The sequence below is a fragment of the Pleurodeles waltl genome, chromosome 5 (genome assembly GCF_031143425.1).
Source record: "Pleurodeles waltl isolate 20211129_DDA chromosome 5, aPleWal1.hap1.20221129, whole genome shotgun sequence".
In the NCBI taxonomy this organism is placed as follows: Eukaryota; Metazoa; Chordata; class Amphibia; order Caudata; family Salamandridae; genus Pleurodeles; species Pleurodeles waltl.
The window spans coordinates 86,197,481-86,212,396 of record NC_090444.1 but is presented as its reverse complement, the minus strand read 5'-3'; the positions used below and the strand labels follow the sequence as shown (position 1 = coordinate 86,212,396).

Below are 14,916 nucleotides of genomic sequence, written 5' to 3'. Positions count from 1 at the left end.
TTTTTCTCCCCCACCAACACACACTCTGCAATGGCAATGTGCATGTGTTAGGTGAGGGGTCCCTTAGGGTGGTACAACACATGCTGCAGCCCTTAGGGACCTTCCCTGTTCACAGGGCCCTTGGTACCACTGGTACATTTTACAAGGGACTTATCTGGGTGCCAGGGGGGTGCCAACTGTGGAAATAATGGTACATTTGTAATGAAAGAACACTGATGCTGGGGCCTGGTTAGCAGGGTCCCAGCACACTTCTCAGTCAAGTCAGCATCAATATCAGGCAAAAAGTGGGGGGTAACTGCAACAGGAAGCCATTTTCCTACACCAATGAACAACATGTACTTCAACAAGAGTCAGGAAATACTACACCACTCACTAATTATGGCACTAAACAGGTATTCCAGTCTGAGAGATCTATCAATTCCATCTTACCCAATGCCCCACAAGTATAAACCCCAACAATTCCACTATTTAAAAGGAGTAAAACACATTGTCATTTTGCTTTTGTCTCAACCATTAATTCATCACTTCGCCAGAGAACAACTCCGATGATCAGGATAAAAATGCAGTCTTACCAGGCACTTTGTATGGTACGACATCTGAGAGCAGTCCCTCATCCTGAGCCTTCTTAGCCAAAGTGTGAGAACGCAGGGCATACTCATCCTGTTCCACTCGGGACACACCAAAAGCAGCAGCGAGGCGATCTGCAGAGTGCCCCATGGTCTCACTGGTAGAGAATTCAGCCACAGCAGGTAGCTGTAATGAAGTTTAAATCAGCATTTACAATACTGCTTAAAAATGACATATTGGCATTGCATTTTAACATTCCTGATCAAAGCAAAAACACCTCCTTGTAATAGCAAAATAACAGTGTAGGGACAAGAATGTCAGCTGTACACCATTCAAAGTTTCCCGGCCTTGAGTGCCCAACTGCGAGTTACCTGGTACCCTGTTTTTTTTTTTTTTTTTTACTTTTGGTCCTATCCTCATACTAATCTAGTGCGCGAGTAGCGCTCTAGGCCTGTCCTTTAACACAAGTGAGGTCTTGAATCTGTACCGTCACCTGAAGGGTCAAACCAGGTGTGTCTCCAATTTACAGACAGTGGATAACTGTCCCTGTTGTGGGTTAAGAATGTCCAGTGGTAGTGCGTGTCAATGTACCATGTTTTGTGAATCCAGAGTTGTGATTAGATGTTTTATCTGGGTCACTGGAGTGGAGGCCTAGAGGCCCATTCATGTCAAATTTCACTTCTATGCAATAACCCAGATCCTAACCTCAACCCCTAATCCTAGATCCTAACATCCAGAGTGTGTGATGTGCATATTTGTGGATGGGCCTGTGTGGTACTTGCACTTTGTGTATGTGGGAGCTAGAGTAATGGAGGTCTGTGGGATACCTTTGGAATCCCATGGCCGGTTCATGTGCATAAGATAACGGCGAGGTTCTTTTCTTAGGCAATGGAAGTGTATTGCTATGTTCCTAGAGGTTGGGAGGGGTGGGGTGGGAGGTGGGGGGCCTGAACTATGCAGTGTTAAGGGGGCAGAGTAGACAAGGCTGCTTTAGAATGAAAATGTCACTTACCCAGTGTACATCTGTTCGTGGCATCAGTCGCAGTAGATTCGCATGTTCTGCAATAGCTCGCCATCTGGTGTTGGGCCGGAGTGTTACAAGTTGTTTTTCTTCGAAGAAGTCTTTCGAGTCACGGGACCGAGTGACTCCTCCTTTCGTCTCCATTGCGCATGGGCGTCGACTCCATCTTCGATTGTTTTTCCCCGCAGAGGGTGAGGTAGGAGTTGAATTGTAGTAATAGTGCCCATGCAATGGAGTGACTAAGTATGCACCTATTTAAGGTTGAGATGATACATATATAAATAATTGAAGGTAACTTCCAAACTGCTACAGGCTCCCGGGGAGGCGGGTGGGCACATGCGAATCTACTGCGACTGATGCCACGAACAGATGTACACTGGGTAAGTGACATTTTCAGTTCGATGGCATCTGTCGCTGTAGATACGCATGTTCTGCATAGACTAGTAAGCAGTTATTTCCCCAAAAGCGGTGGATCAGCCTGTAGGAGTGGAAGTAGTTTGAAATAATGTCCTTAATACGGCTTGACCTACTGTGGCTTGTTGTGCGGATAACACGTCTACACAGTAGTGCTTGGTGAATGTGTGAGGCGTAGACCATGTGGCTGCCTTACATATTTCTTGCATTGGGATGTTTCCTAGAAAGGCCATGGTAGCACCTTTCTTTCTGGTTGAGTGTGCCCTTGGTGTAATGGGCAGCTGTCGTTTAGCTTTAAGGTAGCAGATTTGGATGCATTTAACTATCCATCTGGCTATACCTTGTTTTGAAATTGGGTTTCCTGCATGAGGTTTTTGAAATGCAATAAAGAGTTGTTTAGTCTTTCTGATGTTCTTTGTTCTGTCAATGTAATACATCAACGCTCTTTTGACATCTAATGTATGTAGTGCCCTTTCAGCTACGGTATCTGGCTGTGGAAAGAACACTGGAAGTTCCACTGTTTGATTTAGATGGAACGGTGAAATAACCTTTGGCAAAAATTTAGGATTGGTCCTTAGGACGACTTTATTTTTGTGTAGTTGTATAAAAGGTTCCTGTATAGTAAACGCCTGAATCTCGCTTACTCTTCTCAGGGAAGTAATGGCGATGAGAAATGCCACCTTCCAGGTTAGGAACTGTATATCGCAGGAGTGCATGGGTTCAAAAGGTGGACCCATAAGTCTAGTTAGGACAACATTTAGGTTCCATGAAGGAACAGGTAGTGTTCTTGGTGGTATAATTCTCCTAAGCCCCTCCATGAATGCTTTAATGACTGGTATTCTATATAGGGAAGTTGAATAGGTAGTCTGCAGGTATGCAGATATTGCTGCAAGGTGAATCTTAATGGAAGAGAAAGCTAGGTTAGATTTTTGTAAGTGAAGCAAGTAACCCACTACATGTTCTGGAGTTGTGTGTAATGGTTGTATTTGATTAATATGGCAGTAGCAAACAAACCTCTTCCATTTACTTGCATAGCAGTGCCTGGTGGATGGCCTTCTTGCTTGTTTTATGACTTTCATACATTCTTGGGTAAGTTGTAAGTGCCCGAATTCTAGGATTTCAGGAGCCAGATTGCTAGATTCAGCGATGCTGGATCTGGGTGTCTGATCTTTTGGTTGTGCTGTGTTAACAGATCTGGCCTGTTGGGCAATTTGATGCAGGGTACCACTGATAGGTCTAGCAGCGTTGTGTACCAGGGTTGCCTTGCCCAAGTTGGTGCTATCAATATGAGTTTGAGTTTGCTTTGACTGAGTTTGTTTACCAGGTAAGGAAGGAGAGGGAGAGGAGGAAAAGCGTAAGCAAATATCCCTGACCAGTTCATCCATAGGGCATTGCCTTGGGATTGTTTGTGTGGGTACCTGGATGCGAAGTTTTGGCATTTTGCGTTCTCCCTTGTCGCAAACAAGTCTATCTGAGGTGTTCCCCAGAGTTTGAAATAAGTGTTCAGAATTTGGGGGTGAATTTCCCATTCGTGGACCTGTTGGTGATCTCGAGAGAGATTGTCTGCGAGTTGATTTTGTATCCCTGGTATAAACTGTGCAATTAGGCGAATTTGGTTGTGAATTGCCCAATGCCAAATTTTTTGTGCTAGCAGGCTTAACTGCGTGGAGTGCGTCCCTCCCTGCTTGTTTAGATAATACATTGTTGTCATGTTGTCTGTTTTGACGAGAATGTATTTGTGAACTATTATTGGTTGGAAAGCTTTTAGTGCTTGAAAAACTGCTATAAGTTCTAGGTGATTGATATGCAGTTTTGTTTGATGTACGTTCCATTGTCCTTGTATGCCGTGTTGATCGAGGTGTGCTCCCCACCCTGTCATGGAAGCATCTGTTGTTATTACGTATTGTGGCACTGGGTCTTGGAAAGGCCGCCCCTTGTTTAAATTTATGTTGTTCCACCACAGAAGCGAGAGGTAAGTTTGGCGGTCTATTAACACCAGATCTAGAAGGTGACCCTGTGCTTGAGACCACTGTGATGCTAGGCATTGTTGTAAGGGCCTCATGTGCAGTCTTGCGTTTGGGACAATGGCTATGCATGATGACATCATGCCTAGGAGTTGTAATACCATCTTTGCCTGTATCTTTTGTGTTGGATACATGCGTTGTATGATGGTGTTGAAATTTTGAATTCTTTGTGGACTTGGAGTGGCTACTCCCTTTGATGTGTCTATTATGGCTCCCAGGTATTGTTGTACCTTGCGTGGCAGAATTTTGGATTTTGTGAAATTGACGGTGAACCCGAGTTTGAAGAGGGTTTGTATGATGTGATTTGTGTGATTTGAGCACTGTATGAACGAATGGGCCTTGATTAGCCAGTCGTCCAAATATGGGAACACATGTATTTGCTGCCTTCTTATGTGTGCAGCGACTACCGCTAGACATTTGGTAAAGACTCTTGGTGCGGTTGTTAATCCGAAAGGCAGTACCTTGAATTGGTAATGTATTCCTTTGAATACAAACCTTAGGTATTTCCTGTGCGATGGGTGTATTGGTATATGGAAATAAGCATCCTTGAGGTCTAAAGTTGCCATGTAGTCGTGTAGTTTTAGCAATGGCAATACTTCTTGTAGTGTGACCATGTGGAAGTGGTCTGATTTGATGAAAGTGTTCACTACTCTGAGGTCTAGGATTGGTCTCAGCGTTTTGTCCTTCTTTGGTATCAGAAAGTACAGTGAGTAAACTCCTGTGTTTATTTGTGTGTTTGGCACTAATTCGATTGCATTCTTTTGCAATAGTGCCTGCACTTCTATCTCCAGGAGATTGGAATGGTGTGTTGTTAAATTTTGTGCTTTTGGTGGTATGTTTGGAGGGAATTGTAGAAATTCTATGCAATAACCATGTTGGATAATTGCTAGAACCCAAGTGTCTGTAGTGATTTCCTCCCATGCTTTGTAATAATGACCTATTCTTCCCCCCGCTGGTGTTGTGTGGAGGGGGTGAGTGACATGTGAGTCATTGTTTAGTAGTAGGGGTTTTGGGGCTTTGAAATCTCCCTCTATTTCTAGGGAATTGCCCTCCTCTATATTGTCCCCGAAAACCTCCTCTATACTGTCCCTGGTAAGTGGACGGTGTTGCTTGTGAGGTGCTGGCTTGTGTGCTTTGACCCCGAAACCCCCCTCGAAAGGGCGTTTTACGGAATGTGCTGTAATTCCCTCTGCTCTGCGGGGAGTAGAGTGCGCCCATGGCTTTGGCAGTGTCCGTATCTTTTTTGAGTTTCTCAATCGCTGTGTCCACTTCTGGACCGAACAGTTCTTTTTCATTAAAAGGCATATTGAGAACTGCTTGTTGAATCTCTGGTTTAAATCCAGACGTTCGGAGCCATGCATGCCTTCTGATAGTTACAGATGTATTAATTGTCCGTGCAGCTGTATCTGCAGCGTCCATGGAGGAACGTATCTGGTTGTTGGAGATGGTCTGTCCCTCCTCAACCACTTGTTTTGCCCTATTTTGGAAGTCCTTGGGCAGATGTTCAATGAGATGTTGCATCTCGTCCCAGTGGGCTCTGTCATAGCGCGCAAGTAGTGCCTGGGAGTTCGCGATGCGCCACTGGTTTGCAGCTTGTGCTGCGACTCTCTTACCAGCTGCATCGAACTTGCGGCTTTCTTTATCTGGGGGTGGTGCATCTCCAGATGTGTGAGAGTTGGCCCTTTTCCTAGCTGCTCCTACAACAACAGAGTCTGGTGGCAGCTGTGTAGTGATGAAAACCGGGTCCGTAGGAGGCGGCTTATACTTTTTTTTCCACCCTTGGTGTGATTGCCCTACTTTTGACCGGCTCCTTAAATATGTCTTTTGCGTGCCGGAGCATACCAGGGAGCATAGGCAGGCTTTGGTAGGAGCTGTGGGTGGAGGAGAGTGTGTTGAACAAGAAATCATCCTCGACCTGTTCTGAGTGGAGGCTTACGTTATGAAATTGTGCTGCTCTAGCCACCACCTGAGAGTACGCGGTGCTGTCTTCTGGTGGAGATGGCTTTGTAGGGTATGCCTCCGGGCTGTTATCTGACACTGGGGCGTCGTATAGGTCCCATGCGTCCTGATCTTGGTCACCCTGGCTCATGGTGGTGTGAGCTGGGGAGTGAGATGGAGTTTGTGCTGGTGAAACGTTAATCACGGGCGGAGGAGAGGGTGGTGGTGTAACTCTTTTCACCACTTTTGGTTGTGGTGCTTGTTCCGTCTGGAACTCCAACCTTCTCTTTCTCCTAATGGGGGGAAGGGTGCTTATTTTTCCTGTCCCCTGCTGAATGAAGATACGCTTTTGCGTATGGTCCACATGAGTTGCTTGTAGCTCTTCCTCAAACCTATGCTTTTGCATTTGGGAGGTTAGCGAGTGCTCTTCTGTATAAGAGCCTGAAGCTGGGTCGCTTGCAGTTTGTTTCGGCGTCGAAACTTTGTCTGCGTGTTTTTTCGGCTCCGAGGTGACTTTTTTCCTTTTCGGGGCCGAAACCTCTCGGCGTCGATCTGTTTCGGTGCCGCTGTCTCGGCGTTGAGCCGTGTCCACACCGGCATCTCGGTGTCGAGGCTTGTCTCCAGCACTTTCTCGGTCCCGAGAAGGCTGCGTGCCGGTGTCTCGACCGGAGTCGGACGATCTCGGCACTGTTTGGGCCTTTTTCGGTGCCGACGGTCGGTCACCGAATTTATGGGTTGAGCCATGGCCTGGTGGCAGTGGCGTCCCCTGGGCCTTGTAAATGTTTCTTTGTGTGGCTTTCGACGTCTTACTCACGGTTTGTGTATCGTCGAATCCTTCGGAGTCTGAGTCTTGGATCGAGAAGGTACCTTCTTCTTCCTGTTCCTCGAACTCCCGTTGGGCTGTCGGTGCGGACGCCATTTGAAGTCTTCTGGCTCGACGGTCTCGGAGTGTTTTTCGGGACCGGAACGCACGACAGGCCTCGCAGGTGTCTTCGCTGTGCTCAGGTGACAGGCACAGGTTGCAGACCAAATGTTGGTCTGTGTAGGGGTATTTATTGTGGCATTTGGGGCAGAAGCGGAACGGGGTCCGTTCCATCGGCGTTCTTCAGCACGCGGTCGGGCCGACCAGGCCCCGACGGAGGATCGAAAAACTACCCCGAAGGGCACCGGAGCTCTTCGATCTTCGATGCGGTGTAGAATCTAAGTACGCCGATCCCGAACGCAACAATACCAACGAAAATCTTCCGAAATTAGCTAATTTTCCGTTCCGAAACTCGGAGCGACAGGAACACGTCCGAACCCGATGGCGGAAAAAAAACAATCGAAGATGGAGTCGACGCCCATGCGCAATGGAGACGAAAGGAGGAGTCACTCGGTCCCGTGACTCGAAAGACTTCTTCGAAGAAAAACAACTTGTAACACTCCGGCCCAACACCAGATGGCGAGCTATTGCAGAACATGCGTATCTACAGCGACAGATGCCATCGAACATTAGATTAGGCCTTCTGCTAAAAGGAGCTTCTGATTAGTCTTCCTATCACTGCCATATGGTTCCCGGTGTGGATGGAGGGTGTGAATGCAGTCTCTGCTGTCCAAGTTGAAAGGGACCCAGGTTAGGTAAGGCCAGCTTTTTGCCTCCTCCGAGATCACTGATCAGTGTTGTTGTTGATAGCAAGGTGTGGAAAACTCACACCTCTTTGTGCATCTGCTGTGGGTGCTCCAGGCTGGAAACTACTCTTGCTGTGAGAAGCCTTTACAAAGGCTGTGTCTGGAAAACAACCTGTAAAGGATACGTGAAAGAAGAACCACCTCAAACCATTTCTGAAAAGGCACATAGAAAATCCACAACCTTGTCTGCTTTAACTGACCAGGAGTGAAAGCTACTGACCCGTTTGTGGTTCCAGTTCTAGGTTCTCTTTAACCATGAAGGGAAGTGCTCTGTAGAGTATTCAGATGTCTACTGTGCAACTTAGAGATAGTATCTGTCCTACAGTCCGATTCCCAGAAATCAAGTCTTCCTAGAGAGAACCTATTCTTCTGACTGAAGTACCTATAAGCCAACCAGCATCAAAGGGAAGGAGCCTGCCAACCCAGCAAGAGGTTGGACTGTGAGAGAGCCAGGAGCAGCTCGACTCCGGTGGTGTCTGTTCACCAGATCAGGAAGACTGAGGAAGGCAATATTCGTGCCACGTAGGCATAGCCTCTCCCTACAAACTGCTCCAGTCAGGATCCCCAGTAAGAACCTTGTCTTGAGTGGCCAGTGCTGCTGCATCGAAGAACAATGCCAGATCTGACTGTGACACTGCATCTAAGAACTGTGGCCAGGCCAACAGTGTTACTACAGATAACTTGTGCATAAGGCGGATGAGCCAGAGGAGGACCATGCAGTTGTGATTATGAATTTCACAGCTCAATCCCTGCACCTTGCCCGGGTACAGGGCTCGTCGACAAGCCAGAGGCCTGCGTCACCACTGGAGCCTCGAAAAGTTTGCATGAACTCTGGACAGTAATCCCTGCTGTGGCCTTACCTGAATGCGAAGTAATATTCACCCGGCACGTCTCCTATTGGAAAAGGAAGCTAGGAACACACGTGATGTAGATACAGATGGCTGCCCAAAGAGGACTAACTGTGGTGAGAATTGGAATACGGGGACAGTTTGAGATAACTTAATATACAAACTATTAAAAGGTGTAATCAGCACCTGAGCATTAATACCTGCCCTAGAGAGCTCGAACCTAAGGGGAAGATGGGGGGGGGGGGGGTGGTGCAGGGGGGTGGGAGGACACCGGGGGAAAGCAACCCCCACCTCAACAGCTGGGTACCAGCGAGTTGTTCCTTCTTGCCCAGTGATCCTCTTGAATGAAGTCTGACAAAAAATCTTTGAGGTTAGCCACATGCTTAAAAAATACAATTTGTAATGAAGAAAGCTGCCACCAGCTACAATGATCTGCAAACATGTCAGAGCAGCTGTGTTTACTTAATGATTGACAATAGAGGGCATCAATTACTTCAGTAGTAGGGGCTCAGTGGAATTGCAACTGCCGTATGCCTAACTGGCATTGCGGATTTGCGACTTGAGGACCAAACCTAAAGCGGGTCATACATTTTTTTTTTGTAAATCTTCTTCTCATCAACTGCTATACATCTAAATATCTGAAAATCCGTAAATTCTTAATAAATGTCTTTACCATGTAAAGTTAAATGACCTAAAAACAGTTACGTACAGAAACAAATTCCATTAAACATATGAAACATTTACTATTACGTAAAAGTGCCATACTATAAGATTGAGGGTTCTCCAGGACTATCCCACCAGCAGCCTTGCCTGTCCTATAAGTTTCCTCCAGTGCAGTTGACCATCTGCAAATGTACTGATGAGGATCCATGTTTTATTGCGCTGTTCATTGGCACAGCTCCTGTAGGTAGATCGTGTGAATGTATTTCACAAAGTAAGGGTGAATAGCACTGTTGGCCTGTTGCAGAAGATTGCTTGACTCCTTGCAGATTTGTCTTTTTGTGGACAAAGCAAACTGCATGCTCCTTTCATAGGACCTCTCCATTAAACTGGAGGTATTTGGTTTGGTAAAAGTAGGTATCCACCAATTCATGTGAAATCTGCCTCGCCTCTTCTTGTATAACTGGCTATCAGCTAGCAACGGTGGGCGTTTGCGACACTTTGCCTGATGACAATCAACAACCATATCTTTATCATTTCAAAGTGGTGTGACTAGGACACTTTAGGGAAGCCTGTGAAGCACGGCAGGCAAAAAGGAAGGTATGCATCACCTTTGAAGAAGACCATGCGCAGACCGCCTCAGGCGTTCTGCTTCTGTGTCCTGGTTAGAGGGAACCTGGCCTGGCAGTTCAGGCTTAGACTGTTCCCATTGGAGCAGGATCAAGGCTGATTTGCATATGGCTGGGTCCACACTGAAGTGGCATGGTGTGCAAAATAACAATAGACTGGGGTGCAGCCCAAGTAATTACCAATGGCTGATATTAATTTAAGCAATCCATCCATCACTTTTTTGCATATTTTAGTGTGTTGCACTAAATGGGACGGGTATGCCCAGATTTGGGTCCATGCAAACTGTCACTGAACCAGGCTATAATTGGTTCATGAGACCTCACCAGGGCAAAACTAGCCCTGTGTTCCGGTTCAGGGAGGACCTGCCTGGCAGTTCGGACTGGACTGTTCCCACTGGAGCAGGGGCAAGACTGATTTGCATTTGGGTGGGTCTAAACTGAGGTGGCACTATGTGCAAAATAAGGATGGACTGGGATGAGACCCAGAGTAATTACGAGTGGCTGAAATAAATTCAAGCAATCCATCACTTTTTTATATACTTTAGTGTGTAACAGAAGTGGCATGAATAACGAGACTCTGGGGCAGCAAGTTGTGGATTGTTTGTAAAGTCAGTGGTCTTTTTCACTGGGACAAGAAAAATATTTCCAGGAACTGAACTGCCGATTGACTGGTTACGCTCTTAGTTTATATAGAGCGGTTTTACAAAATGCTTTAGGAAAGGCATGGGCATTTCCACTCAAGTAGGGGCATTACCAATACACAGCGTTCATTCTTTATGCTAATGATGCTATATTTGTGGCTCAAATCCTCTTAAGGTTTACAGTAGTCAATGGAGGTGACAGCAGGTAACAATGTTGAAAAAGTCTTAGTGAACATAATTAAAAGAAAAGTATTAGACTTGGAAGAAAAAACTAACTTTTTCTTTGATACTGAGGGCTTTATTATTATATTAAATATGCTACTAAGTTGTTCGGTAACATCACATGGTTGGTCATAAAGCCCACCTAAACAAACTGGATGCCACTGCTAGCTTGGTGTTTACAGAAGTAGTCCTGAAGTAGTAAAACTGTTAAAGAACTTAGCCTGTAAAGTGATGAGGTGCTATTTCAACACATCCATGCTGTGGTGCCAACCCTGTCGAGACTCCAGGTAGTAAGGCCCAAGAACACCAAGTAGTCTGTATTAGGGAAACCACACGCACCATGAGAACAACACATTTCCTGCATCGTCTGGAACATGGGTACTCGCAAACATTTTCCCAGGGGCCACAGAGTTTGGTCTTTAATGTGACCGAGGGCTGCACTGATGGCAGCAGGGTGGCGGTCGGGGGTTGGCAGTAAGGTGGGTGTAGGGGAAGCAAAGCATATACCTTTAGTGTCTGAATAGCACAACATGAAACCATAAACTTGGGAATAATCACTGCTTTTCCATTAAACCAAACTGTGGGATCCTAAGCAAATGTTTTATTATTTTACTTTCCCTGCTTTTTGTTCATTATCACGAACACCGCGCATGACTTCAGGATGTGTGGTGCACAAAACCTTCTTGTGTTTGATTTAATAAACTATAATATTCTTGTATAATTGAAACCTAGGCCACCCAAAGAGTGCACATAGCTGACTTGCCTCTTAGCTCACCAAAGGTATTGTTGTCGGGGTGGGGGATGGGTGAGTGACTGTTTCTAAATTCTGGTTAGAAAATTATAACTTTGAAAAAATTATTTTTCTTCAATGCAGTGATATAATCTGGTGTACTAAGGTGAAGTTTCTGCGTGTTAATGAAATACACTTTTAGAATTTTGAGCAGATGATCATGCTTTAAAATTTTTGCTTCGAATGTGTCTTTAAAAATCAAGGTGCTTCTGATGTTACGTTGTACAGAACACCCTCTGTTATCTCTTTTCTTTACCTTCAACTCACCTTAAATAAATGCTTGCCTGTTTATTTACATTTTTTTTTAAATGTTAGTACTGAGTCTAGTTAAGAGCAGCTCAGTGCTGCATGCAAAGGTCAGGAGGGCCGCATGCGCCCCCCGGGCCGTACTATGAGTATCACTGGTCTAGAAGATCCATAGAGCAAGAAGTAAGACCGGGACAATGGTGAGGATACTTCTTTGGGTGCCATGAGCAGAAAAGGCTGCACTGCCATTTTCCTTAAGAGTCTATTACTAGTACTGCTGAGATACTCAACACCATGAGGGTGAACTACCAGATAGAGGTTTAAAATAAAATCAGAAAATGATTTCCTGTTGTAATAATTTCTCTTGAGATAGCCGTCCCCAGCACTCTTAATCAGATAGCAGAATAAATGCATCTATTGCAAAGGAATTCATGACTATGTGGCCCCACTCTCAGACTGTATTGTATCAAACATGTTTCTGAATTTAAATGGCATATAAACCATTTGTAACAGGATAGACAAGTGAACCAAACATCTAAACTTTTGCACCACTTTCATGACACTGAAGATGATCACATCCCCAACTGTACTGAGACTTCAGAGATGCAAACGACATAGTATTTACTGGAATAGACTTTTTCAATTCAGTTGTAAAATTTCCGAAGGAACTTGTGTGCAACAAGATGAAGGACAAAACATTGAAGTGCTTAGAGAGGAGGTAAGAAGACCCGTCAACCTACATACACTTGTTTGAGGAGATAAAAAATGGTATGTTGATTTGTATAGTACACTAATCACCCGAGAGGGTATGTAGGTGCCAACCCAAAATAAACTGGTGACTATTAGACAATGATTTCAAACCTTTTTCTCAGCATTTTTAGCTTAAAGCTCAACAGAAATCGAACCTGAACTTGTATTCTAATGCCAGAAAACAGCGTGTGCCCATTTTGTCTGTCTAAATCAGCCATGGTCTGGAACTAGCCGAGGAAAAATTGTAATGTGTTGATTACTTTGGCCATCTACATATTTTTTTATAAAAGGCAGTTTCACAAACAGAAAAAATCCTGTTTGGACTGTGGTGGAAATGTTGGAAAGAATGCGATTTATAAAATTTAAACAAAAGTTTAACAAATCTCCTATGCGGTCAATGGACTGCTTTTTGCAGTCATTCCAAAGAGGATATGAAGTAATAGCTGGTTATCTCCAACAAATTCTATTGAAACAGCTGGTACATAAGAAAGGGCTACATCAAATGATACTCCAAGGAGAAAATGTTTTTATTAAAGTATCTCTAGATAGGATTCAGTGTTTTGAGTAAGTGAACTAGGTTGGGTTACTGGAGAACCACATATGCAATAAGCTACAGATGTTTCACAGGGGACACTGCTACACTTCACATCTGCTTCAGATAGTCTTTGAAGTTAATTCAGAAAGTATCCACACTTAAGCCACTTCCAGTGGTTAGTTTCCAGTGGTTAACTTAAATTAAGAACACAGACCATCCTCAAATTCAATTTTTCAAAAAATATATATTTCGTCTGTCACACTCCGTAACCCCACCCACCCCCAAATGAGTGCCTTTATTCCGAACACCTCTCAAATGAAAAAGTCAACTTCTGTATGACATTTCTTGAATTAATTCAAACTCAACATTAAATCCTATCTTCTCTCACCTCCTTCAGGTTGTACAACTTGAAGTATTTAAGGAATACTCAGCAGGACCATTGGATTAACAAGGTAAGTGGCAGAATTCTAAAAGGTATTATTTTACCAATCAATATTCAACAATTCATGTAATAGTCCAACCAAACCAAATGTGTTGTAAATATGACAAGTTTCTGTATAAAGCAGTCTATCTATGGCCGATGCAAATCTTCTGCTGTGGTGCAGGTGCTTGTACATAGTACGTTTTGTCTGAGGTTGCATTTAGAAAGTAGGTGGTAATCTTACCTCTGGTGCAAAGTAATCCGGGCGGATTTTGGAGAGAAGGGACAACCTCTGACCCATGGTCTTGGCCTTGTTGAGGTTCAGCAAGAACTTTCTCATCTTCCGGCTGTGGCGAATGGGCACGTCTGACATGAACTCCACCCCACCTGCTACCACCACATCACACTGGCCAGATGCAATCAGACCAATTCCTGAAGGGAGCAGTTACCAATGGTGAGTGGAACACGAAATAAGGTATAAACTGTAACTGTGCCAACCGCATAAGTGATAACCACAATGGGAAAAATTGTAAGTCAGGTTTTTCTTTTAACCAAACTACAAGGAATAATCAACTACCAGGGCAGAAACCATTTCATTTCACTTTGTCCAGTCGTGCTGCTGCAGCATGCCAAGTCGCCATAGAATGCTCTTACACATCTCACCTCTTCAGACCTAAAGTGCTAAGAGGTTCCATTTTGGGGCTTGATGGTAGAACTGTCAATATTTGATTAAACTTTTGCTTGGTTTTCTATCTAGCTTTTTTTATTGTACATTTTTAACAAAAACATGCTTTAACTTCATAAAACTGAGAATGGAGACCTAGCAAAATGATATACTTGTATGTAACTCTAGGTCCTTCTGGTTCATAATGCCTACAATACACATTATAGCACCTTGAATAAAATACTTGCCTTTGGTAACGGAATCAAAAACTTTTCAAGTATTCCCCTTCAAATTTGAAACAGAGTGCTATTGTGATAATTTAGGTACATAGCTTTAGTGGCCCACCCTTTACTTTTAAACTCTCTTTCTCTTAGCTAATGGGTGGAGGGTCCTAAGCTTGGCTAAATCAGAAAAAAAGCCATTGCCATTTTGTTTGAAGGCATAAGAGATTCTTATACCAGAATTAAAATAATCTCGGCTCAAGGTAGATGTTCTTTCTGGCAAAAAGGTACAAAAGGACAAGGCTTATGTTGTCAATGTAGCTTCTGGTCTATTTATCAACCTCACTTTAGACCAGCTGCGGTATTTCAGAATGAACCTTTTTGTGCAAATCGAGTGTGAGAACAGGAAAATCTCCTCCTGCAATGTCAGCAATTACATATTTAGAAGTCTCTGCTCTCCCGATTCTGATGTCTGTGGTCGGATCAGAGTACGCAGTTAGAGGCAACTATAAACTGGAGGCACAAGCCTGACATGGACATTCATCGAAGTCTTACAAAAACACGTGCAAGTCTTTCCTCAGAATCCTCTATACGCAGGAAAAATGTCCAAGGCATTTAGTCCAAATTCATCGATGAGAACATAAAGGAAGCCCCAAA

At 44.3% G+C, this 14,916-nt stretch overlaps 1 protein-coding gene across 2 annotated transcripts in view; it reads right to left on the bottom strand.

Moving 5' to 3' along the window:
- HADHB (hydroxyacyl-CoA dehydrogenase trifunctional multienzyme complex subunit beta) overlaps positions 1 to 14,916 on the bottom strand; it is a 103,404-nt gene that overhangs the window by 56,989 nt on the left and 31,499 nt on the right. For both annotated transcript variants that reach the window (XM_069233660.1, XM_069233661.1), the window contains exons 8-9: positions 13,619 to 13,806; positions 573 to 753 (exon numbers count right to left, since the gene is read on the bottom strand). In XM_069233660.1, coding sequence (XP_069089761.1) covers positions 573 to 753; positions 13,619 to 13,806 — 369 coding nt within the window. The remainder of the gene's footprint in view (positions 1 to 572; positions 754 to 13,618; positions 13,807 to 14,916) is intronic.